Source organism: Manacus vitellinus, unplaced genomic scaffold (genome assembly GCF_001715985.3).
Source record: "Manacus vitellinus isolate BGI_N305 unplaced genomic scaffold, ASM171598v3 scaffold_16_pilon, whole genome shotgun sequence".
NCBI classification, from domain to species: domain Eukaryota; kingdom Metazoa; phylum Chordata; class Aves; order Passeriformes; family Pipridae; genus Manacus; species Manacus vitellinus.
In genome coordinates, this window is record NW_021939189.1 from 516,654 (window position 1) to 543,402 (window position 26,749).

At 55.3% G+C, this 26,749-nt stretch overlaps 2 protein-coding genes across 2 annotated transcripts; one reads left to right on the forward strand and one right to left on the reverse strand.

Annotated features, from left to right (window-relative positions):
* The first annotated feature begins 332 nt into the window (after positions 1-332).
* Positions 333-8,181, forward strand: WDR76 (WD repeat domain 76). The gene is made up of 13 exons (XM_029958761.1): positions 333-400; positions 739-994; positions 1,564-1,656; positions 2,065-2,120; positions 2,646-2,766; positions 3,478-3,579; positions 3,666-3,709; positions 3,806-3,959; positions 4,158-4,310; positions 5,616-5,830; positions 6,267-6,419; positions 7,215-7,268; positions 7,764-8,181. Exons 1-13 carry the CDS (start codon positions 333-335, stop codon positions 8,017-8,019), a joined length of 1,725 nt encoding a protein of 574 aa, XP_029814621.1. The 3' UTR covers positions 8,020-8,181.
* A 3,272-nt stretch (positions 8,182-11,453) lies between these two features.
* Positions 11,454-24,420, reverse strand: FRMD5 (FERM domain containing 5). The gene is given in 12 exon segments (XM_029958734.1): positions 11,454-12,052; positions 12,054-12,100; positions 15,209-15,315; positions 15,440-15,508; positions 16,209-16,283; positions 17,314-17,405; positions 18,045-18,108; positions 18,681-18,769; positions 20,945-21,032; positions 21,437-21,560; positions 22,014-22,111; positions 24,347-24,420. Coding segments are annotated over 12 exon segments (1,446 nt in total). The 5' UTR covers positions 24,409-24,420; the 3' UTR covers positions 11,454-11,521.
* Between the last annotated feature and the right edge of the window lie 2,329 nt (positions 24,421-26,749).

Genomic DNA, 26,749 nt, shown 5'->3' on the forward strand with positions numbered 1-26,749 from the left:
ACAGAATCCCAGGCCGATTTGTGTTATGGGACCTTAGAGCCCATCCGGGCCCATCCCCTGCCCTGGGCAGGGACACCTTCCACTAGCCCAGGTTGCTCCAAGCCCCATCCAACCTGGCCTTGGACACTTCCAGGGATCCAGGCAGCCACAGCTTCTCTGGGCCACTTGTGCCAGGGCCTGCCCACCCTCCCAGGGGGAATTCCTCCCCAGTCCCCCCCAGCCGTGCCCGGGCCTGCCCCAGCCCCGGGCGTGGCCGCGGGCGGAGCCTGAGGCGGGACCCGCCCGGGCCGCCCTTGTGCGGGCGGGAAGCGGCCGCTCCGCCCCGTGCCGCCATGGCGCTGCCCCAGCCCGCGCCGCGGAGCCCGAGGAGCGGGCACCGGACACCCGCCAGCGCCTGCAGGTCCGGCGGCGGGGCTGCGAGGGGAGAGCCCCGGTGTGAGTGAGAGGGGCGGGAGCCACCGGGGCTGCGAGGGAAAGGGACCCGAGGGGGACCGGGACCGCAGGAGGGGCCGGGTGTGAGAACTCGGAGCCGGGAGCCACCGCGGTTGTGAGGGGAGGTGACCCGGCGGGACCGGGGTGGGACGGGAGCGTGAGGAGAGGGGACCGGGGCCACCCGGGGTCTGGCAGGAAGAGGGGTCCGGGGGACTCGGGCTGTCAGGAGAGGGCCCGGGGCGGTCCGGGCTCCGTGCCCGGCCGTGCCGCGGGTCCCGCCCAGCCCCGTTCCCTCCCGCCTCCCAGGAGTCCCTCCCGGCGGGCCCGCCGAGCCCCCGCCGAGCGCGGCCCCGGTGCTGCAGCTGCGGGTGCTGCTGACGCCGCTTGCCCCCCGCCTGCCTGCCGAGCGCCCCGCCGCCAAGAGGCTGCGCCTGGAGCCCGCGGGACCCCGGCCCCGCCCGGGTCCCCGCCGGGTCCCCGCCCGGCCCCAACCCGGCGGCCGCGGCCCGACGGGCTGTGGGATGCGGACAGCGACGGCAGCGAGAGTGGAGACGCGGCCCCGGTGAGTGCCCCGCCCCCGGTTCTTATCTTTATAGAAGTAAAATTTGTATTTTTCTCTGTATGTAATTTTCCCCCCGTTTTTAGCCTCTGGCTGGCAGTTCATTTACCCTTTCACAGTGTCTGAGGGACGCACAAAATGCTCAGAGTATATAGTTTTGGGCACTGCTGTATAAAAAAGACATTGAGCTTACTATTTCAACTTGTTGAGTCCACCTTCCCTATGGGAGACAAAAATGATCTAAGACTGAATTCCATTTATTCCCAGTGTTTGCTGTAAGACTGAAGTTTTAAGTTCTTTATTGAGTCTCTTCATTATTGTTTTCATTCTAGCAAAACATTGATGATCTGTTCTTTTCACAGAATTAATGCCAGAATAAGTCTTGTAAAGCAAGCTGTACCTGTGTGGACAGGTTTTGGTGTCGATATGCGATCACCTCAGTTTGTATGGTTTTATATTTGTTACAAATATATCAAACTACTTTAATTACCAGTTCAGAGACTCAGAGCCTAGGACCTCTCTTGCAACCACATAACTGTACAATGGAGGGTAACTGGCTTTTCTTTCTGTAGGATGGACACTCTCACCTATCAGCTTATGAAAGGAAAAGACTAAAGAACATTACAGAAAATGCTAAATTCTTTGCTGCTCTAAAGCTGCACGAGGTTTGTATAGAGTCTAAATAGCACCAAAGTGCACTTTCTAAATGTTCATAATTACACTGTCATCCCTCCTGGTGTGAAACCCTTCCCTCACTGGGGTAGGTGTGTGAGCAAACCCATGAAAATCACAGAATCCTGGATGGTTTGGTTGGAAGGGACCTTAAAGCTCATCTCATTCCACCCCCTGCCGTGGGCAGGGACACCTTCCACTAGCCCAGGTTGCTCCAAGCCCCGTCCAGCCTGGCCTTGGACACTTCCAGGAATGGGACAGCCACAGTTTCTCTCTTTCTTCTTATTATAAATAATTGCAATAGGGTTCATTGCAGCCTTGAAATAATTCTATTTTATACAGGTTAATCCTTTATGCTTGTTCTATATATATATATATTAATCCTTTTTTTTCTCTTTAAGTCAGCTGCAAGACTTAACCAAATTGCAACCAAAAGACAACCACATGTCACCAAAAGGTAAAATAATAGTAGATGAAATTTATATCCCTGATCCCTTTTTGTGGGATGAAAACCAATGTTGGAAAAAGGTGTGGGGAAAAAAAAGAGAGGGGAAGAACAAGGTATAAGGGAGAGGGTAACCAGTTAGTGCAGAAGAAAAGACATTTGGCAGTGCCAAACCAATGCCAGGCCAAGCAGAAAATGAGCTGAAGCCCAAATAAAGAATAATCTGTATGATGGGAGAAGGTGGGAAAGGATGGCTCAGTGGGTGGGTGACAGGATGGATAATAAATGAGGAGGGCTGGAAGGGAAGTGACAGTGGGGGGATGTGTTAGAAAATAAAGGGATGTGTAGGAAAATAGAGGTGCAGGACGTGTGTGCATTGCAAGGTGCTTGTGGTGGTGTTCCTCGCTGCCACTGAGGGGAAAAGGAACCACATCCTCCTGCAGGGGCTGGGTGTCAGTCTGTGTCCCAGCTGTACCCTTGACCTGTCCCTAAATGCAGGGACTCACGTTCTGGATCTGAGTGTTTTCATTGTTCCAGACCCAAGCCTAAAAAGGTGGAGGATGACACAGCCCGGCGACGGTCCATGCGCCTGCTGAGGGTGGAGCCGTCGGCAGTTCCTGCATCAGAGACACCTGCCCAGCCAGGAGCAGAGGAATATGTGAGATGGGAAGGGCTGGAGGATGTGTGTGTGTGCACAGCAGCTCTATGAAACCAGTGCTGCTGATGCTGACTGGTGGCACTGGGCTTTGCTGGGCTTGTAAGCCCTGAGGCGTCTGGGAGGTGTGACACGGGGACAGCAGTGAAGGGTCAGTTCTGTCACACTCCAGGGCCTCTCCACAATTGCCACAAGCCAGGCAATGCCCTGGGCCTCTGGCAGGTGACACAGTGCAGTTTGGGATGCACAGAAGGGTCCTGAGGTAAAACATTCCACATCAACAGCCCATGGAGTTGAACAGCCTTAAACTCTAAGGTTTATTACTCTGGTTTTTATTTCGTTGTAGCTTTTGATCTGGTTTATTTTCCTTTGAAATGTTTACACCTTTTGAAGCAGTGACAGAGCAACAAGTAAAATTTATGTTGCTCTGAGAGATGGGAATTTAAGTCTTCCATGGAGCTGTAGAATAGAGTTGAATCTGTAATACAGGTCTTGTTGGAGTACCAGGAAAGCAAAACACCCAGGGAGGCAGTTTTTCTGTGCTCAGTGACATTCTCTTTATCTTTTTTATAAGGTTTTTCTTTTTACTGTTTATTTCCTGTTTGGTTTTTTTTTAGATATGTTCTTAGAATGTCTGGTGGGGGGAAAGTACCTATTCATCCTGTTTGTGGTTTTAGTTTGTTTGAGTTACAAAAATTGCCAATGTAACCTCAGCCGCAGGTTCCAGAGGGACCTGTGCCCATGATTCCAGAGGATCAGGCAGAGGACAGTAAACGGACAGAGGCTTTACTGAACACATGGCTGAGGATAAGTGAGGTATTATTAGTTATAATGAGTTACTTTTGGATAAAGTCATTTAGCTCGGGCTCTGATTCTGATCAGTATCTCCTTTGTGTCTGTAGCTGAAAGCGGGTGATGCCGACAGACGCACACCTGACATAGAGAGGTAACGTGGGAGCAGCAGCTAAAACCGGGCCTTGTCCACTTCCCCTTCCTTCTCTAATTAGCATTTTGGTGATCTTTGGTGGTTGTGGTGTTCCAGGTACCAGGAGAGCCTGAGCAGCATGGTGCTGAGCGAGGAGAACGTCAGGAAGGTGGTGAAATCCCGAGTGTGTTCCATGGCCATCCACCCTTCCGAAAGCACCATCCTCGTGGCAGCTGGAGACAAGTGGGGGCACCTTGGCCTCTGGAATGTGGTGAGTGGTTGGTGTGCTCCTCACCTGCACAGGTGTGTGGTACAGGTTGGGTGCAGGTGGGGCACAGCCTGGTGTGGCATATCCAGCACCCTCTGCCTCCTCCCAAAAACATCCATAAACCAGAGACTTTACTTTCAAAGCTCAGTGACTAACAGAAATAACGACACCCGGTTCTGTGGAATGTCCGTTGTTTTGCAGAGCTGCGGGTCTGAGGAAGGAGCCCACATCTTCACCCCCCACAATCTCCAGATCAGCTGCATGCACTTCTCCCCCTGCAACCCTGCTCACTTGCTGTCCCTCAGCACCGACAGTCTGCGCTGTGGTGATGTCACCAGGGCTGTCTTTGACGAGGTGAGTGAGTGCTGCCTCCTCGGAGATCTCTCCAGGGCACTGCTGTGAAGGTTTAGTCTGCTTGTAACAAGTTATTTGGTCTTTTTATTAGCAAGAAAGCTCAAAGTTCTGTTTCCACAAGGACACGTGAATTAACCTTTAATTAACATCACAAAAATAGGGAGATGTTTCCTACTCACCAAAACCCAGTAACAGCCCAGGTTCTCCCAACTTCCTTCCTGCAGAGGGCTGCAATTATTGAGTTTAATTTCCTCTTCCCATACTTAGCAATGTGTGTCTCAAGGCATTGCCTTTAAACAGTGACAGAGTGATTGGGAGAACTGAGTCCTACAAACAAACGACCCAAAAGAGCTTTGTAAAACAACATAAACCACGAGCTGCCTTTGCTTTTCTCAGCCTTCAGGAGACAGAATGCTGTGTCTGTCTCCACAGCTTCCCTGGAGCAGGGTGTGCTGGGTTCTGACAGGCACAGCTGCATTGATCAGCCCCAGTGCTGGGAAGGGAACAACCTACTACAGCTTAGAGCTTTTTTTTGCCCCAGCCCTTCCAGGCACCATGATTTCAGCAGGGCTGCAGGCAGGCAGGTGCTTGGGCAGGAAGGTCCAGGGGGTCGTTATTTGTGGGAAATGCTTGCAAGATGATATCTTGAGAGGTCGGGGAAGAAAAACCTGCTCAGTTTACCTTATGCCAGGTTACCTGGCCTTGTGACACCTGTAGGAGCATCAGTGCTGGTGGAACGAGCACAGCTGCACACTCAGAGAGCTGAGCCACGGAATGTTCCTGCAGCACCATTGTGCTTGTTCTGATTGCTGCTGTGAGAGCAGGGGGATATCCCCAGGGGATAGCATGGGGTGACATCCTGATGCTGATTTCCCTAATTATAGGGAGCCAAGTTCACATTTCTGCACCTGATTAAAGCTTTCTGCAGCACTGGAGAAGGGAAAAGTGTCCTTAATCCTTGCTCAGTGTGTGCTCAAAGCCAACAGCCCTTAGATTGCTGGAGCACAGAGGTGACAGTGCCTTGTAGGAGCTCTAACAGCATATTTGGAGTGTGCTGTTGCCAGCCTGCTTTGCATGGTTAATTAGCTCCTAATTATTTCCCCTTGGAACGCATACCTGTTTCATGGAAGGGTTACCTGCGTGGCTGGGTGAGGCTGGAGCTGTCACATTACACAGGCTTCAGTAGCATTTTTAGTGAATGTCAGAGGGCAAGGATGAAACCCAAAGCCCAGGGAGAGTTTGGGTGTTAGGAACAGTGTGTTTTGTTGTACAGTTCTGGTACCATTTGACCTTCCCTGTGCTCAGATCTGCAGGAGTGAGGAAAACTTCTCTTCCTTCGACTTCCTGGAAGACAGTGCCTCCACTGCCATAGTGGGACACTGGGATGGGGCCGTGGCTGTGGTGGACAGACGGACGCCGGGAACGTCGGCGGAGCTCTCTGCAGACATTGGCTTCAAGAAGACACGGACAGTCCACGTGCACCCCGTGAACAAACAGTACTTCCTGGCTGCTGGCTTAGTGTACGTAGCTCGTAGCTCAAGTTGAACTGGTTATTCTGTTTCCAGTGGTCTGTCTGCCTGGGCTCCGGGGTGGGCTCTGAAGGGTGCAGGAGAGCTGGGGATGAGCAGTTTGTCAGACTCAGTGTATCCTCAAAGCTGTCTCGATCGTTTAAGAAAACAAGTTTTCAGTCCTTAGCAGGATTTAAAATGGGATTTGCTTTGACTTCCCTTCACCTTTTGGAAATGGGGACAGATGGGCCTTGGTGGGCTTTGCCAGACAGAGGGACTTTAATGAAGGGCTGGTTGGGCTGGTTTTGGTGCTCCCCAAATGCCTTGGAGCCACTGTTTGAGTGAATATGGAAACTCTGAGCCAGCTCCTACCCAGCCTGCTGTGGCTCTGGAGCTGTTCTGGTAAGTGGAGGCTGTGAAGTGTTCCCTTGTGTGGCACCTGTTGCAGGGACGTTTGTGTTTTCGACGTGCGGTACCTGAAGCCCAGGGGGAACCAGCCCGTGAGCTCCCTCACAGGGCACACCAAGAGTGTGGCCTCGGCCTATTTCTCACCTGTCACTGGGAGCAGGGTGGTGACGGTGTGTGCTGATGACAAGCTGAGGTAAGGCTCTGCAGGGAGGAATCTTCATGGCAAATACCAACTTCATCACCATTATTATTATTGCCTCTCTGCGTTACCTGTCACTGAGAACTTTCTGTCAAAGGTTTATTTGCATTAACATTTTTAATGTAGTTTTTAATTAATTTTTTTGTTTGGTTGGGTTTTTTTCCTAATTCTCTTTTTTTCTGAAGGATTTTTAACAGGGAGCAGTGAAATACACAGGTACTGTTAATCTTTAAAAAATAACCAAAAAAACCCCAAACCAAAACCATGAAACCAACCAAGCAAAAGCCAGCCAAAACTTGCCTTATGAACATGAACACAAAGTGCTCAGAAGTTTATTTTTAGCTGCTGGCACTTGAAATGATGATAATATCAGCTCTTTTGTAAGTAGCCTACCGTTTAATAATTTAAGCTGCCGTGAGTTGCTTGTATTGGAGTTTTTTGTTTCTCATTTGTGGTTTTGTGGCCATCATTTAGATAACTGCCTGATTTGGTTTGACCTCTGCAGCGTTTTTGCCCTGGGGGGTGGGATCCCAAGTTCATGGAGGTGAAGGAGTGGGTGGGATGCTGGGTTTGGCCTATCCAGCCTCTCCTCCAGCAGCTCTCAGAAAGGGTAGGGCTGCAGTTCCAGCTGAAAGCAAATCCAATTCACAGAGCACATCCAGTAATTCCAGTTGGGATGTTGGTGCCCGTGTCCCAGCTGGGTGTCTGTGCTGCTCCCGGGTGGTCTGGCTGGAGCTGATCCTGTCTTTTTGGCACATGTACATTGTATTGAGTGCTGTTGTGTTCCAGGGTCTACGACACCACGTCCTTGTCATCGACCATCACAGCCCTGAGCTCCATCAGGTGAGCAGAGCACACCTGGGCCGAGGTGTGGCCACTCCCTGCGGGCCTGGAGGGACAGGACACAGGGAATGGCTTCCCACTGCCAGAGGGCAGGGTTAGGTGGGATATTGGGAAGCAGTCCTTCCCTGTGAGGGGGGGGAGGCCCTGGCACAGGTTGCCCAGAGAAGCTGTGTCTGCCCCTGGATCCCTGGAAGTGTCCAAGGCCAGGTTGGACGGGGCTTGGAGCAACCTGGGCTGGTGGAAGGTGTCCCTGCCCATGGCAGGGGGTGAAGTTGATGAACTTCATGGTCACTTCCAACCCAGCCTTTCCTGGGATTCTTGTCCCATCCTGCCCATCCCAGGACAGGGATCCACTGCAGGGATCTGAGCAGGATGGTCTGTCCAGTGCAAGTGCTGAGGGTTTAGAAGATGCAGGAGCAGATAGGACATAAAGGACGATTCAGAATCGTGGGGTCACTGGGAGGAACGTTTCTCTCTCTTTCCCTTGCCCTGCAGACACAACTGTAACACGGGGCGCTGGCTGACCCGCTTCAGGGCCATCTGGGACCCCAAGCAGGAGCACTGCTTCCTGGTGGGCACCATGGCACAGCCCAGGCGGATCAGTGTCTTCCAGGACACCGGGAAGTTGCTGCACTCCTTCTACAACACAGACTGGCTCACCTCCGTGTGCTCCATCAACGTCGTGCACCCCACTCAGAACGTCCTGGTGGGGGGCAACTCCAGCGGCCGCCTCCACGTATTCAAAGAATAGAAGTGGTGCCTCAGATGCACAGGGTTTTTTTTTTTCTCCTTTTGCATTAACTTGGTTTATTCAAGCAGTTCCAAAGCTGACTGTTATCTCTCAGGACAGAATTGTGTTTTAAAAGCCTTAAAAAATAAATAAATAAATAAATAAATAAATAAATAAATCCTTTAAACTACCTTTGGGCATTCGTGTCTTCAGTGGAAATAAATCCTGCTGGGACATTTGTACCAAAACCAATCTTTTTCCCCAGTGACAAAGTAATTTAAAAAGAAAAAAAAAAGCATGGGATCAGCACTTGCAGCAGGGGTGAGAAACTTCCTAATGATTTCCATGAGGGAAGCTGGAGCGCTGGTGTGCTCTGTCCATCAGCTCTGAAGGGTTCAGTGTCCACGTGTGTTCAGCAGCATTTGTGCCTTGAGCTGTCTGGGGTGTAATTAAACCCTTGCTGGGGCTGGAGGGAGCTCTCGGTGTGAGGAGCTGCCACAGGGCACTGGAGCCAGGGCAGCTCTGTGGGATGGAGCCTCAGCACCCACGGGCCCCTTACAGGCTGTGCTGTATCCAACCAGAATAGCTCTGGCATCATCCAATGAGTCCCCCAGCACTGCCAAGGCCACACTAACCCATGTCCCCAAGTGCTACATCCATGTCTCTGTTAAATCCACCCAGGGATGGGGATTCCACCACTGCCCTGGGCAGCTGTGCCAGGGCTGCACAACCCTTTCCAGGAAGGAATTTTCCCAGTACCAAACCTAAAGCTTCCTGGCACAGCTGGAGGCTGTTCCCTCTCCTCCTGTCCCTTGTTCTCTGGCAGCAGAGCCTGACCCCCCCCGGCTCCCCCCTCCTGTCAGGGGGTTGCAGAGCCAGAAGGTCCCCCCTGAGCCTCCTTTTCTCCAGGCTGAGTCCCCCCAGCTCCCTCCTGCTGCTCCTGCTGCTCCAGGCCCTTCCCCAGCTCTGTTTCCGTCTCAGGGCATGTTCCATGTCTTTCTTGTCATGAGGGGCCCAAAATTCCAGGTGCATTTGTAAAAATTGTGTCCAAACAGTGCAGGGATGTGTGAGGGACTCACCTGCAGCAACACTTGCTCCCTGTGGCCTGAGCCTGCTCCTCACTGCTAAAAGACCAAATTCATCACAGTTTGAGCTGAGTTTTCACTCAAAGAAAAAAATGAGTACCAGCACCAGAAATACTGAACAAAGCTCACCCCGACTCTACTTTTCATGATATTTAAATATTTATTTAGATTTAAAAATACTTTTCATGGCACCAATGATTTTATGCTAACTAAGGTATTGGATATGTAAAAAAAGGTACATTTCAAAGGAAAAAAGGATGTAACTTACAGTATTTGGCACATGAAAGGTTAATCTCTAGATTTTCTTCTTTATGAAAACTAAGAAATTCACATTTTCAGGTATTTTACTGTCTACTGCTGAAAGATGCAGTATGCTAGGACGAGATTGATGGGTTTCTGATCTCAGAACCTACAGAAACAACATTTTGATAGAAAGACGGGTAAAACTAACAGGGCCTGAAACACACGATGGAATCTGGGATGGACGGGAAAACGTACAACGGAAAATCACCAGTTCTCGTGGTTTTGAAGTAAAACGCTGGGTGACAACGGCAGAGGTGACCTGGGGCTGGGACAGAGCATTATCCGAGGAAAGCCGGGTGGAAGGTCCCAGGAGGGGACTCGGAGGATGTGTCCAAAGAGGATGGAGCATGGGATGGAGCTGTGCTGTCACACATCACACAGAACATCGCAGTGAGGAGGACGAGGAGGAGGAGGAGGAGGAGGAGGAGGAGGAGGAGGAAGGACGACACTGCAGCGCTAACCCAGGGTGAAAAATGTCAGCATCAGGAGGAGCACAACTGCATAGAAACACCAGCGCTATGGGCTGAGGTAGGAACACTACACTAAGAGTTAATTTTGCTATGTTGCATAAAACAGGATTATCATGTAAAAAAAATCACTCCTCCACCTCCTGGAGCCTTCCCGGAGGGCTCCTGCCTGCTCCGGAGCCGGGGCTGGGCCCCAGGCCCTCCTCGGGTCTCGTGCTGTGAGCGGGCGGCCGTGGCCGTGGCCTGGGTGGGGTCTGTGCCCCCCGACAGACGTCGATAAACGGGACCTCTCCCCTTATTGCAGTGACAACGATCCCAGTCTGGCCCAACGCCACCGTCCCGCTCAGCGGTGGGTGGTGGATGCTCACAGACAACACGGACATCAGGCTTTGTAAAACTGCAGTTATGGCCCCAGCTTATGGAAAATCTCTCCCTGAGATGAAATTAAACTTGCTCAACTGTTCTCACCTTCTCTTTTTTTGCTAATATGTCCAGCTTCTCACCCAAACCTTACCAGAACTGGCTGTTATTGCTCCCTATGGATGGGCTGCTGCTCCCGGTGATCACTGGTCCTGGGGGTTGTCACCAGCACGATGAGTCGGGTTTATTGACTTTTGCTTAAGAACAGTTGGGGCTAATGGTGTCCGTTGGCTTCTTCAGTGTCACCTGCGTGCCTGAACTTCTGTCCTCTTCAGGAGAGTCCAAAACCCAGAGCTCCTTCTCTGTCCCAAACCCAGCAGGGCTCGGCTGGCGTTGGGCTCCTGTCCTATGGAAGTGTTTGCTCCTCAACCATTTGCTCACTGGGAACAACTCGGTACCGGCACCCACGGTCACCCCATCCATAAAGTAAAAAAAGACTGGATTAGATTCCATAACAAAATAGCATTTCCTTGTTAAAATAGACCTTGAAATGTCTCTTTTTCTTTTTTTTGTTCTTTTTTCTTGGTTTTTTTACAAAACAGGTACAACTGGCGGAGGGTAAAGGTCTTCCCAATAAATCTGACAGTCACTACAGCTCCATGCCAGGCTTGGCTGCGCGTGCCCGGCGTTCCCTGGCTGCCTGTGCTCCCCTGCCCTCGGGAGCACCGACGCTTCAAGGCTTAAAAAAGTGGCAAAGGGCCGAGTCCGCAGCAGGGCGAGGGCTCCGATCGCTGCGCCGTGGGGAGAGGGGGAACCGGGGCGTCCCCGAGAGCATCGCGGCATGTGTCACCTCGGAGGGGGCTCCGGCGAGCAGGGAGGGCTCTGCCAAGCGGTTCGTGGGGGGCGGTGGGCACAGTGCGGATCCAATACCGTGACAGTACACGAGTGTTAAATTAAACCTCAGTAGCACCATTGCTAAAGCTCCTGCGGAACGGCACCGCCAGCCCCGGTTCTGCGGGGGGTGGCAGAGCAATGAATTCCTCTCTGCTCGGCGCTTCCCAAGTCATGCGCGTGAGATCGGGACGGGAAGTGTTGTGCGGGCTCCGGGGGTGGGAGCGGGCGGCTGGACATGGGGAGGAGGAGGCTCCGGGGCTGCGCCCACCCTCATCTTCCTCCGCGGAAAGCCGCCCTCCCGGGCCGGCGGCGCGCCGGCTCTGGGTCGGGAAGGGAGGGTTAGTGTGTGCCCGGCGGGTCCCGCGCGGGGACGGCGGCAGGTCTCTCCCCAGGCCCCCGTGGTGCCTCCTGCCTTCAGGTGTCAATGAGCAGGCTTACCACGGCGCGGAGCTTGCAGGCAAACCATCGCCTGAGGGGACAAAAGTATTGGTAATGGAACTGCTCGAACTCGGGGGTCTGGCGGATATCGCGGAAAAAGGCAGTGTCAAGGTCGGACTCAGTAAGGACGATCAGGAGGAGGAGCAAAACAAAGAGGAGTCCAACTGTCACAAGGAGCAAACGGAGGACACTTAAAACAAACTTATTCACCTGTTGGGCCTGTGCCGGCCCACAGGCCAGTCCGGCGCCCGGGCACAGCAGCCCGCAAGCTCCCACCTCCGCTCCGCCGCCGTGCGTGCCCGCCTCCGACTCCTTCTCCTCCTCGATGCTGCACGGGGCCCCGTTGGCCTGGCGCGAGAGCAGCATCAGCTCCAGGCTGTGCTCGGCCACGGGCGTGGGCAGCACGCTGTCGGCCGGGCTGTAGCTCTCGTCGGCGATCACGGCCACCCGCTCGCTGCTCTCGGCGCGGCCCCGCCCGGGGCCCGCGAAGGCGTCGCCGTGGGAGGCCCGAGCGCACCGGGGTCGAGTGGGCGCTGTCTCGCAGGGACTCCATGCCTGGGGGGACAGAGGAAGGGGAAGAGGGGTTGCTCAGTGGGTTGAGGGGGGGCCCTACTGCTGCGGGAAGCCCCCCCACCGCCAGCCCGCTGTCCGCCGGAGTGCTGGTGGGCGGTTGTGTCTGTCGGTCCTCGGGACCGCAGCCCCTTGGCCACAGGTTAACCAATCTCGTGACCAGCGGTGCTGACGCTCGACACCCGACGTGACTCGTCCCCATCAAACTGCCAGCGCTGGCCTGGAGCTGGACCGCGCGCCAGGCCCTGCTTGTTCAGCAGCTCATCACAAACCAACCCGCGGGCTGAACGGTGAAGCCCCCCTGGCTCGACAGTGAAGCCCCCTGGCAGCTGCTGCAGCAGCCTTTGGCGGCCCCTCTGCCACTGGCACCGCCAGCCCCTGGCACCATGGGCAGCTGCTGACAGTACCCAGACATGGGCAGGGATGAGCTGGGGGAGCATGCCCAGCACAGCAGGGGCTGCAGGGAGGGGTGGGGGGCACAAACACAGCCCGGGGGCCACACTGGGGCAGCTGGTGGGTCCCTGCCAGCCCTGAGCTGGGCTGGGCTCTCCCTGAGGCATCACTGTACACAGCCGAGCCTGCTGCAGCCCATGGGGCCAAACTTGGGGATTTATCCATACGGATTTATCCTTACAGATCTACCCCCTGGCTGGCACAGCCCTCCCCCACCAAACCCCTGCACCTCAGAGAGGCACAGAGGGGTCACACTGAGCCAGAGTCGCCGTGGGCAGCAGAGCTGAGCAGTTGTGGGAGCCCTGGAACAGACCCTGCCCCCCTCAGAGCAGAAACTGGGAGATCCCAGTGTGGGAGGTGTGTAAAGAGAGAGTTGTGCTGGTCTGGCACAGGGGGATGTCCCCCATCATGTGCAGGAGACCCCCACAGCACAGGTTGCTCTGAGTTCTAATGGTGCACCACAAACCAAATGTTTTACATCCACACACAGGAGCAGGAGCCATGGGAAGAACTGTGTGCCAGCCCCTTGTGCCAGCCCTGAGCCCTGTACTGGGCTGAGTTACAGCCCTTTGTGCCGAGGAACTCCCGCCCCCACAAATTCCAAGTCCTCTCCAAATTCCAAGAATCCCCACAAATGTGGGACTTGTTTCTGGCAGTTCTGGCAGGCAGGGTAGGAGCTCTGCCATCACAGCATCCCCAGCACCAGGGAGGGTTTCTGAAGATTGTGGTGGGGACCAGTGGGTCCCCAGGGCCACCCTGCTGGCAGCTGGAGGGGGACGGGGCTGGACCTGTCCCCACGGGGAGGACACAGTGCACCAAAGCACCCTGGAGTGTTGTCACCCTATGTCCTGGCCCTGCAGAGGGTGAAGCACCCGGAGCCACCCAGCCACATTCCCGGGGCTTTGCAGCCTCTCCTTTGTAAACACTGCCCGGCTGCCCTGGCTCAGCCTGGCTTAGCACCACTGCCACCCGGGCACAGGGGCAGCCCGGGCGGTGAGGAGCGAACACGTTCTCACCCCGACAGTTATGTGCTCTCCCGTCTCATGTGAACATCCCCCACGGCACCTGCTGCGTCCCTGGCAAGGGGGACACCCACCGAGGGGGTTCCCTGGCAAGGGGGACACCCACCGAGGGGGTTCCCTGGCAAGGGGGACACCCACCGAGGGGGTTCCCTGGCAAGGGGGACACCCACTGAGGGGGTTCCCTGCTCGTCACTGCAACGAGAGCGGTGCTGACCCCCCAGACACAAACCCTCCTGCTGTCTGCTTCCATGGCCCTGACAGCAGAATCCTGGGAAATGTGGGTCCAGCCCCACCCCCAGAGCTGCTCTCTGGTAATAACAACCCAGGGTCCATCCAGCACCAGAGACCCCAGCCCACTTCCCCGCAAACATATCCCACATCCGACATTCCTGCATCCCACCTGCCCCTGGGGCTGTGGTCACCGGGAGACCACAGGGACCACAGCCCTGGAGACACTCCAGAAGAGCCCAGCCCTGGCAGGGCAGCATTACCTGGCACAGGGGCGTCCCCGGGGCCGTTTGGAGCATCGGGGCCGAGGCTGGGCACAGCGGGCAGCAGCGGCAGGATCCCCAGGGCCCGGGACAGCAGGCGCGGCCCCAGGGCCAGCACCCGCACCCGCACCCCCCGGCAGCAGTGGTTGATGAGCCACAGGTGGACGCTGACCCTGGTTTTAATCTTTACCAGGCACTTCACCATGGTGGCACAGGGACAGGAGGAGCGCAGGGACGGCCGCTCGCCCTCCAGCACGGCTGCTACGAGTGGCACTGGTGCTGCTGGCCCGGGGGCAGGGCTATTTTGGGCACCGAGTAGAAGTGAGAGTGAGGAAAAGCAAAGGGGTGGTACCAGCTCAGGGTGATTTATGGTGGGAGATGATTTCATGCTCTGGCTGCTTCGCAACTGCACGTCGGGGAGGGTGTCACATGTAACTGGGTGGCAGAGGTGACCCTGCCTGCTTCCACCCCCAAAACCGGTACAGACGCCAGCCCTGGGATTCCTCAGTGGAATTAAATCCTGTCCCTTGGGACAGGCAGTCCCTGTCCCTGTGCACAGCCCGGGAGCAGGACTGGTGTGGCTGTGCCAGGACAGGGCTGGCTCCACAGCCCATCCAGGCGCAGGGCACCCCTCCCTTCCCCCCTGCTCCTGGGCCATCCCAGGTCCCCCATCAGCATCTCTGTTTTCCAAATCTCTTTGCATCTTCACAAACTTCTGTGCACCTTCCCTCAGCCACAACACACTCCCCAACACCCACCCCACACTGTGTCACCCCAGTGTCACCAGGAGCCAGACACTGCTGTCACCAGTGGCACTGCCACAGCCCCCAGAGATGCTCCCAGCCCTGTGGGGCAGCTCCAGGGCTGCTCCCAGTGTTTTGCCCTTTGCCAGCCCTTCTTGCAGTGCATCCCACCCCGATTCAGTCCCAGGATGGGGAGAAGACTCCCTGCCCCAGCCTGGTGACACACCAGCCTTTCTGAGAACAAGGCACCGGGGCTGCAGACCCAGCTGGACATGTGTGTGCACGCGTGTATGTGTGTGCACGTGTGAGGGGTGTGTGTGTGCACAGGTCTGTGTGCCCCCGCTCCCAAGCCCCGGTGGTGGCCAGGCCCCCCTCGTGCCCTACCTTCCATGATGGAGATGTGGACGGCTCTCCGCCGGGTGCGGGGCACGCTGCTCAGCCGGGGGCCGTGCGTGATGGACGGGCAGCTCCGGCTCGGCACCAGCCCGGCCCTGGGGACGACAGCGGGGTCGGGGTCAGAGCTGGGACGGTGCCAGCACCCCGGGCACGTGGCAGTGCTCCTGCTGGGATCCCACCCTGGGTACCGACCCCTGGGAGCTGCTGCCAGGCTCTTACCGGTGAATCTCAGGGGGCTCCCTCTTGATCTTGGCGCTGGACTCCATCACCTCCTTGGCGACGCGGCCGCTGCAGGAGGGTCCAGAACAGCAGAGGTGAGGACAAGAGCACGGTACCAGTGAGCCAACACATCCCCCCATGGCACCCCGTGTCCCAGCACCACCTGGGCCCTCCCCACACACACGACTCCCTGGAGGGGGTCTCCCCACAGCTCCAGGGGAAAGCAGAAATATCTGCTGGGAATAAGGGCAATGGAGGAGCCTGGAAAGGCTGAGCTGACACCTCTGCCACCATGTTTTGTTGCTTGGCCTGGCATTGGATACCGGACACCACGGGATCACTTCCCCTCAGCTGGGGGACACACAACAGGCATCCAGGCCCTCCCATGCCAGTGAGGAAGGCTCCAGCACCGTGCACCTCACAGCTGGGGTTGTGCTGGGGTCTCTTGTGCTGCAGAGGTACGAGGTCCCAGGCCCAGGTTCTCACTCCAGCAACTTCCCCCAGAAATTTAGGGACCACAGTGATTCATTTCACTTCTTGTTCTCAAACCCCAAATCCATTGTCCTCTCCCCTCCTTTACTCCTGTCCCTCCAAAACTGCAACTCTGGGGGTGGGGAGGGGGCTGGCGGCTGTGACACAGAGACAGCAGTGGTGGTGGTCTGGCTGGGGTCAGCACTACAATGGAGGGATCTCTGCAGGACCCCGAGATGGCCCTTGACTGCTGCAGCCCCAGAGCACCTCCAGGAACTGCCCCTGCTGTCATATTTACCTGTATCGGAACCGGCTTCCCTTGAAGAACAGGTTGCTGCTGGACACCGTCCGCACCTGGCTTGACTTCTCCAACCTGCAACAGCACCAGGAGTGTGTGAGTACCCCACACCGCCAGCCAGGAGCTGGGAATGGCCCTCTGCATCCTGGCAAAGCTCTGCCCAGTTCTGTTCCCAACACATCCCACTGGTGACCAGGACAGGGGACTCTGCGCGTGCTGGGACAGCATCACCCCCGTCGGACTGACCCCACACCCACCCCAGGGGGGAGCCCTGCATTGCCAGCTGATGGCAGCGAGGCCAAGTGACAGGAGCAGAGCCTGGAGATGTGGAATACCACCAGGAATGAACCCAGACGTGGCCAAGTGACAGGAGCAGAGTGCTGGCAGTGGGAGCATGGCTGGGATGGACCCACTGCCAAGGAGTCTCCAGCAGCTGGAAGGGCCTTGGGTCACAGCTCCCACTGGGTCCCACAGGCCATCAGTGACACCCACGTGCAGTGGCTGAAGCTCTCCAGGGGGCTGAAACCCCACCATGGCCTGGGCATGGCAGGGTGATGGACATGCCTGTCCTGGGCAGGTGGGCACTTGCCGGGGTGGGTGAAGCTGCCATGAGGGACCATCCCATCTCCCTCCCATCCCATGGGACCTGATCCCTCACCCCAGGAGTGCCCAGCAGCACCTCAGCTGAGCCCACGGTCCACTCTGCTGGGTGCACAACCCAGCGGTAATTCACTGACACGACTAATCACAGGGAGATTTGTAAAGCAATATTGCAATTTCATTTCATGTTCATGTAATGAGGAGCGAAACCTGCTGATTGCAGCTGCTGATTGCAGAATTCCCAGTGGGAATGCATTGCACGCTCTGTCTCGCAGCTTGCTGATTAAAATAAAACTCATTACCAAGCACAAAGTGGGCTGGGTTAAGTATGGCATAAGCAGGATGGTGAATCCAAGCAGCTCCACTGGCACCTCCTCAGTACTGTGGCTCTGCCAGGGCCACTGGGACAAAGTGCCCCATGGGCAGTGACCAATCCCAGTTCCTGGATGGAGCCCAGAGGTGGGCACTGACCCACAGAGGCCGCAGGACACAAACCAGCACTTACTTGTAGAAAGCCTGGTTCTCAATCCCACACTTCCAGAGGTGTTTGCAGGCTTCTGGTGTCGGGGCAAAATAGGTGAGGACAATTTTCTTCTCCTAAAGGAGAAAGACAGGGAGTTGAGCAGGGAACAGGGAGTGGTGCCCATTGGACAGACAGAGACTGGAGCAGACAGGGCTGGAGAGTGGCACTGGCATGGACAGATCTTGCCTTGGAGCCATTTGGGACACAGGGGGGTTGGAGCACTGGCAAACAGCCCGGTGTGGAGCCAGGCATGAGGGATGGGCAGATATGTGCCAGTTTTCTGCCACCCACCCCTCTGCTCCCAGCCTTTGGGAACAGCCAGAAATACAACTTTCATAAAAAACTCCTGCTGATGGCTCCTGGGGGAGCCAACTCCACCCAGAGGTGTTCCAGCTGACTTTGTGGGACACAGCAATGAATAACCACCACAATCCCAAAGGCAGCACCAGCAGGAAGGCATGGCCAGGAACTGGTGGGCAGAACCTCTGCCACAGCACAGCCCAGGGGAGCTGAGGGATCTAATGCCCAGAGCAGGGCACCAGTGGGAGCAGGGAAGTGACCCCAGCACTGTCATGGAGCTGCAGTTGCTGTCACCATCCCTGTTCCCTTGCCCTGCCAGGCCAGGGTGATGCTGCTGCCAAGTTCCTGAAGAACCCCCTGAAGACATGACCACACTGTGCCCAGGAATTCCCACAGGAAGGGGGAACACTCACCTCCTTCTGACTCACATACAAGTAGAAAGTCTTCCCTTCGAATTTCATCTTGGTCACCTCATTCCTGGAAATACAAGGACAGGTAGGTGGGAGCTGTGCAGAGCCCACCACAGCCTGGAGCCCACCCAGCCCAGCCCCTGGCACCACTCTGGTGTTTGGGATGGCAGCAGGGCAGCTTCCAGACCCTGCTTTCCATCCTGGGAGGTGCAATGGGGTGGTGAGACCAGCTCAGAAACCAAGAGCTGGAATCTGGGACACCCCAGAGTGAAGCTGGGGGTCAGCGGTGAGTCCTGGGGAGCTCATCCCATGGGCAGTGGCTGGTGGCAGTGCCAGGGACACACTGGCCAAATCTGGAGATGCTACAGTGACCTGGGAACATCACAGCCAGGCTCAGAGGGGCTGGGGGCATTTGGGACCTGGCCAACATGGGGACAGTGAAGTTTAATGGAGACAGACGTAGAAAATAATAAGTGAGGGGCAGCAAAGCTCTGGGTGCACTGAGCACTGCCCTGTCTGGGCACGGCCCCCCAACCCTGGTGCCGTGGGGGGGTCACCCACGTACCCAAACATCCCTCAGAGCCCCCGGGGTGACACAGGACACCCACGGAGTGACTGGAGTCTGGGGTGGGAACTCACCACTTGATGAAGTGAACCCTCTTGTTTCCCTGCAGAACGACGAACCCGAAGGGCGTGAAGGCCAGAAACGCCGCGTTCCCCGACACGTCCTGCAAGGCAACCGTGGCTGCTGCTCAGTGCTGCTGGCCAGCAAAGCACAGCACCAGCCACCCCCGGCCAGGAGCTGGGGCACTGCAGCAGCCTGTGTGCCAGCTCTGCCAGCACCGTGCTGCAGTTACATGTTAGCATTTATAGATCACACTGACACATAGAGTATATGCTATTGTCATAACAGCATGTTGTCATTGTTGCAATTAATATATCTATTTAATATATATATTGTAACTATACTGTTATATGTCACTATATATAGTTATTATATAGATACACAGTATTTATTTAATATATATAATAAGTACTATAATGTACATAGTTCAATATAGTTATATATTGTATTATCATAGAATCATAGAATATCCTGAGTTGGAAGGGACTCACAAGGATCATCAAAGCCCAGGTCCTAAACACTGTGTTATATTACTAATACATGTAGTAATTAACCCAGGACATGATAACCCCTGGCTGCACTTCTCTCCCTCAGAGCCCTGCCCAGCCAGTGCCCTGGGCAGCATCAGGCCAGTTCAAAGCCACCAGTTCTGTCTGGTTCAGGCAGCACTTCAACCCCATCCCAATGGCAGCTCCAGGGAAGTGATCAGTGACTGCACTGGGTGCAGGGAAAACCAGAGACACTCAGTTGTGAAAATGTTGTGAAATAGTTGTGGCTGATCAGCAATCGCTGGATTCATCCTGTTTTTGGTTTTGGCCAGCAGGCATCCAGAGGGCTCTTGAGGGATGCTCAGAACAAAAGTCCATCCTCAGCCTGTCAAGGCTGAAAGGCAGAGAGAGCTGATCCCCAGGTGTGAACCCCAAATTCAGAAACCTGCCACAGTTCAAGCCCTGGGCTGTCCAAAGTGCTCTGGCTCTTTCCCAAGTCTGGGAAAGCCTTCAGGAAAGGAAGCAGGGTCTCAGCAGTGATGTACCCTCCTGGGGGTGCAGAGGCTTGGTAGGGGCTGGGGGGGGCTAAAGGGGGCATGGGACCCTGCACAGGTTCAAAAACCCTGTGGATGTGGCCCCTGGGATGTGGGTTAGTGGAGGGCTTGGCAGTGCTGGGGGAGTGGTGGGGCTCAATAGTTTCAAAGGGCTTTTCCAAACCAAACAATTCCATGATTCTCTTTGCTTAGGCCAGAAGTTCTGTCCATCATCTGATACAGAGAAAAGAGGGAATCCCTGTTATTCACACACACACATTCATGCAGGGATTGATGTCTAGAACAGTTACCAAGGGCGGCATCAGCAGCTCCAGTGAGCCCTGCTTAAGAAGGGAATATCTTTTTCTATGTTTGCATTTTTGGGGGAAAACTACTGTAAGACCATGAAAACTTCAGACAAACAGGACCAAGTCAAGGGGCACTGAACCAAGAATGCCTGGTGGGAGGAAACAGTCCCTCATCCCAACTCTGCCACAATCCATTGGAGAAGAGGGAACAGAATCAGCTCCATTTCACTTTGGATCCTTTAAGCTCATTAACAGCAGCTCTTCATGAATTAGGCTGAATTCTGCTAATAGACCTACAAGTGTGTATATTTGTCCTTAGCTGTTGTAAGAACATGAATCAGTGTAACTCAAATATATTTAAAAATGTTCTTGGGGTAAAAGAAAGGCAACTACAGCAAAGGTCAGAAATGGGTGGTTCCTGGCAAGAGCACTGGTTCAGAGGGAATTCACAGCAAAGCAACCCCCGGGGCACTCACAAACAGCCCATAAACAGGGAACTCCCCCAGTTTACTGCAATTGTGTGTTAATGTGGCACAATTCAGGGAAAAGCCCTGAGGGACCCCAGCACAGGCACGGCCTGAGGGGAGAATTCTCTGTCTGCTTTGCATCCCACATCCATCTGCATGTGATGGGATTATCAGGGAGCAGAGAGAGCCACAGGTAGTGACATCCACAGTCAATAAAGAGCATTTCTAAAAGCAAACTGGATTATGGGCTGGGCAGAGCAGAGGATGGACTGTCCCTGGCAGGTTAATGCCTGGTTGTTCCTCAGCCACTGACCCTGTTACTGCCTCCCAATGACCTCCTTCAGCAGCAGATGACTGACCCCTCTCTTACAGCTGTCTGCATGGGAAAATGCTTTCCTACAGCTTCTCTGGACACCCCCGGGAGGGTTTTGGGGAATCCAACCGGAGCAATAGCTTTAGGAACTGCTTTAGAACTGTTTTACCTTGCACGGGTGTGGGTCAACCCCGTAGGTCTCCAGAGTCTGCGCTTTCCTGAGAAAATTCAGCTCTGAAGTAGCTGGTGTCTGCCCACTGAAGGAGAAAAAAACAGGGGAAAAAAGAATATTCCATGGAAGAGAGGAAAGGCAGCTACTGGGATTCTGTTAACAATGAGGTATCAGCTATGGCTCATTCCTGTTAGATTTGTTATGGGATCAACAGGAGCACAGCACTGGAGCCCAGCTCATCCTGTCCTGCCAGTTCCTTCCACTGAACTGGCAACACTGGGAAGGGCCAAAAAGGAGCATCTGCCAAATTTAGAGATGAATTCCCTACTTGCAGCAGAGACATCTCATCCACAGGGAGGAAAGGGGAGTTTGGGGGCAGAGGGCAGCAACCTCTGCATATAAGGACACAGCTTACACACTTTAAGGTCTGAAAATCCCAAACAGGGATAACAGTGCTCCGAGCACCAGCAAACCCCACAGCTCTGGTACCTCAGCTCCGACTTGTGGATCTCTGCAATCTTCCTCTCCAGCTTCTCTGAGTGTTTGGGGAAGAACTGGAACTTGGAGCTGTAGCCTTCTGGGTGCTTCCCCGGGTCGTAGTCCCCAATCTCAGCTGGTGGGAGACAGATCCAGTTGGGAAGAGCAACAATCAAAGCACACTCCCCATCCCGGCAGCACCCAGTCAGGGCTCCGTGTCCCCTGGGAATGCCGCTCCAACCCCACTGTGCTTCCCACTGGGAGGGACCGTTTGTCAGGCATTAACTGCATCCACTTAATTCCATTGCTTATGTGGGAATCACTCAGCAGCAGATGGTCACAAATTTATTAATTCCTCGAGGTGCAGGAGCAGGCAGGCAAACAGGCAGAAGGGCAGAGGCTGGATGAGCCAACAGGATGCTCCCGGGGAACACCATGGCCGGAATGCAGGGGAGACCCAGCCCCCATCCTTGTCCTCCCCCAGCCCAGCCCAGCCCAGCAGTGGGGGTAATATCAGTATTCCAGGTGCAGTGACCTGCTGTTAGAGCAATAATGGGAGCAGTGCAGAGCAGGAACACCCAGCCATTACCCTGCAGGATGTAGGCAGCCAGCAGCGCCGCGTCCGACGTCTTGCACAGCAGCCGCCCGTGGTACAGATCCCTTTTGATCTGCAGGAAGACTAAGTACCTGGGGACAGGAGGGAGAGTCCATTCATTAAGCAAAGTTTAAATTACCCAAACAGGCAATTTAGATGTGGAGTATCTGCCACCAGACACTTGCTCTGACATCTCTCTCCCAGCAGTTCGTTTACCAGACCTGACACTTGCTGGGATTGAACCAGGGTTGATTCTGGCCAGGGCTGGGGCTCAAATCCACACATCCCAGCCCTGTTCCAGCCCACAGGGACATGATGCCTACTCTGGGGCCAGCACCCAGCCCAAGGGCTGGTGGAGATCTCCATCAGCCTGGACACCCTCTGAGTTTCTTCACGGCACCAGAACACAACTACAATCCCCCCAGCCCATCCGAGGTGCCCAAGGATGATGCTCTGAAGGGGATCTCATGGTCCACAGCCCACCAGCAACTGCTGCACTTCCCAGTCCTGCATCCTCCCCTGTCTGCTCAGCTTCCCCATAACATGATTTTTCTCCTTCCCAAACTTTCTGTGTCCTTTCAGGTCTCAGCACACACTCCCATCCCTCCTCTGTCCTTGCCAGAGATTGGCACAGTATCACCCAGGGGGAATTGCCTCCTGTGCTCACCCATCCCTATCTCCATGCCCAGTGAAAAGACAAACTACGTTGGAAAATTACATATTTAAATGAATTTAAACCTAAGTAACAGTTTGGGCTGAGTCCTGTGGTGTTTGGGAAAACCTTTAGATGATAAAATGTGAGTCACAGAGGGAAGGAGCAAAATGGAGCACTCAGAAATGCATTTAAATAACCAGACTCACTCTGCAGTCTCTCGGTCATGCCTCATTGCTCAAATCCATGTTTACGATGAGATAAAACACTAATTTGCACAAATAAAATATATTAAAGAGAAATCAAGATACTGAAGTGGACTCTGTCCAGGGGAAAGTGAATTTTAAGCCCAGGCTCCAGCTGCAGCTGCAGGCACACCTCAAATGGCAGCAAGGAGGGACAACTCACCTGCATGGGGCCCAGTCTGGACCCGTGGAGGTGACAGAGGGCACAGTTAGATGAGGTTTTGGGAGGACATTCTTCACCGTGTTCCACCCTCTGCCATGGGCAGGGACACCTTCCCCTATCCCAGCTTGCTCCAAGCCCGGTCCAACACGTCCAGGGATGGGGCAGCCACAGCTTTTCTGGGCAATCTGTGCCAGGGCCTCCCCACCTCACAGGGAAGGATTTCCTCTTATCTAACCCTTTACTCTTATCAGTGTGAAGCCATTCCCCCTTGTCCTGTCCCTCCAGGCCCTTGTCCCAAGTCGCTCTCCAGCTCTCTTGGAGCCCTTTTAGGTGCTCCAGGGGGCTCTCAGGTCTCCCTTTACAGAAGGTGCCAGCTCAGAGCCCTCCAGCAGAGGCTCCAGCCCAGCTGCCCCAGGCAGAGCCGACCCTCCCCACCCCATCAGTCAGGGACTGGGGCTGATGTGCTCCAGAGATCCACAGCCATGGCTTGTTTTCCAGAGCTGCTGAGATTGCTCCATGAGTTCTCCTCATGTCCTTCCTCCTGGCAGGAAGAGCGGCCTGAAGAGCCCCTAAAGATAGAACTGGGAGAAGCGCTGTCAGGTTCTCAGCACAGTTATCGCCGAGCTCCTGACGTCACAGGGATGTGGCTCATTGCTCCCAGGGACTGCTCCCAGGGAATGGCAGGGGAACTGCAGGCACTCCAACCCTTCCCCACAGACTGAGCACAATAAGGACACCCTGAGCTGAGGACAGAGGCAGGAGTGTGAGCAGCAGCAATGGGCATTCCAGGGACAGTGCCATGTTTGGAGCGCTCCGCCCTGGAATGTGGGTTTGGAACCGACTGCAGTCAAAGACCAAGCCAGGGGGTTTAATCACAGAACCCTGGAATGGTTCGGGCTGGAAGGGACCTTACATTCCACCCCCCTGCCACAGGCAGGGACACCTTCCACTAGACCAGGTTATTCTAAGCCCCATCCAACCTGGCCTGGAACAATTCCAGGGATGGGGCAGCCATAGCCTGTGCCAGGACCTTACCACCCTCAGCCTCTGCTTCCCACCAGGTATGGCAGCTCCGTGTGCTGACTCAGCACAGATGGAGGTTTCCAAGCTTTTCTCCCACAGCTGGGACAATCCTGAAGTGTCCAGGTTGGTTTGGAAATCTCAACAGCTGTTGCTCTCCCCTGACTACAAAACAAAGCTCAGCCCTGTGCTCCTGCCCCGGCCCAGCCTGCGCTGCCTGGCCCAGCTGGTCCTGCCCTGCCCGTACCTGGTGATCTCCTCCTTCAGTGCCGCCGGGTCCGTGGGGTAAAACTTGACACGGAAGCACATGGTGAAGGGAGGCTGGGCTGCAGGAGAACAGAGACACTGTGTCACCAAGGGCAAGGCTTTCCCCTTCATCCTGAACCACCCTGCTTGAGCATATGGTCAGATATGCTGGGGGTCTCACCCGCCTGCCCCGCTTCCCCCAAACACACCCGCTGCCCGTGGTAAGGAGGGGGCAGACAGGCAAGGAGACATTCCTCACTGCAGTGGCCATGAAGTGTAGATGTCCCTGATAAAGCTGTGGGGAAGCACCAGCAGCACTATCTGCTGGCCACCCAAACCTCTCCCCACTCCCAAATCTCATTTCTCCATCCCCACCCCTGCTGTCCTGGTCTCCACAGACGCTGGTGCCCCGTGCTGGGGGGTCATGACCAGCTGTGGCTGCAGTGGGGCTGGTGGTGAGTGATCCTGCTCTCAACCCACCAGAACAACTTTTGGGGGAGCCTTTTTCTGGGAGATGGGCTGCGAATTGACCCCACAAGGGACAGGTTGGAGAAAATGGAATATATCTAAGATGGAAGGAGCACACACTGTCTGTCTGGGACACCTACAACACTCACCCCGCATCTGCTTCACCACTGACTTGGTAAACTCCAGCCAATGCTGAAAGGAAAAAGAAGGTGATTAAAGCCTGATGGCTGTGACTTCACAAGGTGGGAAGGATAAGGAAGAGGAGGGTACTGCTCCAGGTGAGAAAAGCCACCTGAATGTCAGTGAGTGCCCCTGGAAAGGAAAAGGAGGAAGTGAGGGTTCAGACTGGCCCTGTCTCACAGTGAGGGAGAAGCTTCTGTGCCCAGCTCCTGGCCCATCATTGGCTGCTCCCTGTTACAGCCGTGGCAGAAGGTGCCTTGGGAGCAGGAATTAGTTGTTATATTGATCAGTGGGAAGCACAACACAAGGCTGTTATCAATAGCTGTGTCTGGAGTGTGTTCGAACTGGTTCTCATTCACAACGAGGGGTGGAACAGCTCAGTCTGCACACATTCTAACTCCCAGGAAGTGACAGGACTCACTCACACAGCCCTGGGGTGGGAATGCAGCTCACTGGGCCCGTGGGTCTGTGTGCCCCTCTGCCAGACCTGCTGCAGCTTCCCGGGGCTCAGCAGGACACGGATCCGTGCCAGGAGCCGGGCCAGACCAGATCCTGCCGAGCTCTCAGCTCCTGCACTCCCACGTCTCGTCTCACTCTCCATCGCCCGAGGCAACACTCAAGCGTTTGGATCCCCGGCACAGAGCTGTCAAATGGCCTAATCTCGGTGTTAACACGTGAATCAGTGCTAGAAATGGTCCTGCAGACCCGCTACCAGGGGATCTCCCTCCTCACTTTGCAACACCATCACATCTCTCACTCTGCAGCTCACGATGCCTCCAGCCCTCACAGAGGATCCGAGGGCCGGGTGAGTCCCTCCGGCTCACACATTGCCGGGGACTCAGGGAGCCGGGACACTGGGGCTGCTGCCAGAGCCTGGGTGCATCCCAGACCCTTCCCCCGCAGGGCAGGGGGTGTCCCCAGGGTGCTCAGAGGGCCTGTCTCATGGGCAAAGGAATGACCCTGTCGGGGCACCCACAGACCCCTGTCCCAGCAGCAGGGCAGGGCAGAGCTGCGGGGGAAGAGCCCCTCATCACCACCTAAACCTGATTTCATCTGTGACCTTTGCTTCCCGCCGGTTTTCAGCGGCGAGGACAAGCCTGACACCCCTCCCCCGGTCCGGGCAGGAGGGGCTCTCTCTCACCCTTTGCTTGCGACTCGGTCCTTCCACGGATGCCGAGCTCTCCTCAGGTTCAGGTTCAACAGAAAGGCGAGGAGGCGAAAGTATCCTTGTCTCTGCTAGATATAGAGATCAGTGACGAGAGGGGGAAGGGATGGGGGGGGGGTAGAGAGCTGGGGAGCGGGGTTCCGGAAAAATTGTGAATAGTGACACCAAGGACAGTTTGCAAACCCCACTATGCTTCCTTCTGTCTCGATATTTTCGAACTGCGGATAACCAGTCTCCCATCTGCCACTGCCGAGGGGCAGCAGCCACGAGCAGGACCCCACAGCAGCAGCAGACCGAGCATTAACGGGGAATTTAAAAGTATCGTAGATACAAAATCTGCTACATCTCAGAATTTTTTAACATTTCATTTCCAACGCTGCAGACTGAAGCACACACTGGGAGCTGCTCCACAGCGGTGCTGGCCCTGGACACCGCGGTCCTTCCAGCACACTGGCATGACAAAAAACATTATCCCACCTCGCAGGATCTGCTTCTTATCGGCCTCTTCCTTTATCTGGCTCAAATTGCAGCTTGCCGCTAAACAAAGGGGGGTTTGTCCCGGTCACCCTCGGGCGATGGGTGCTCACCTCC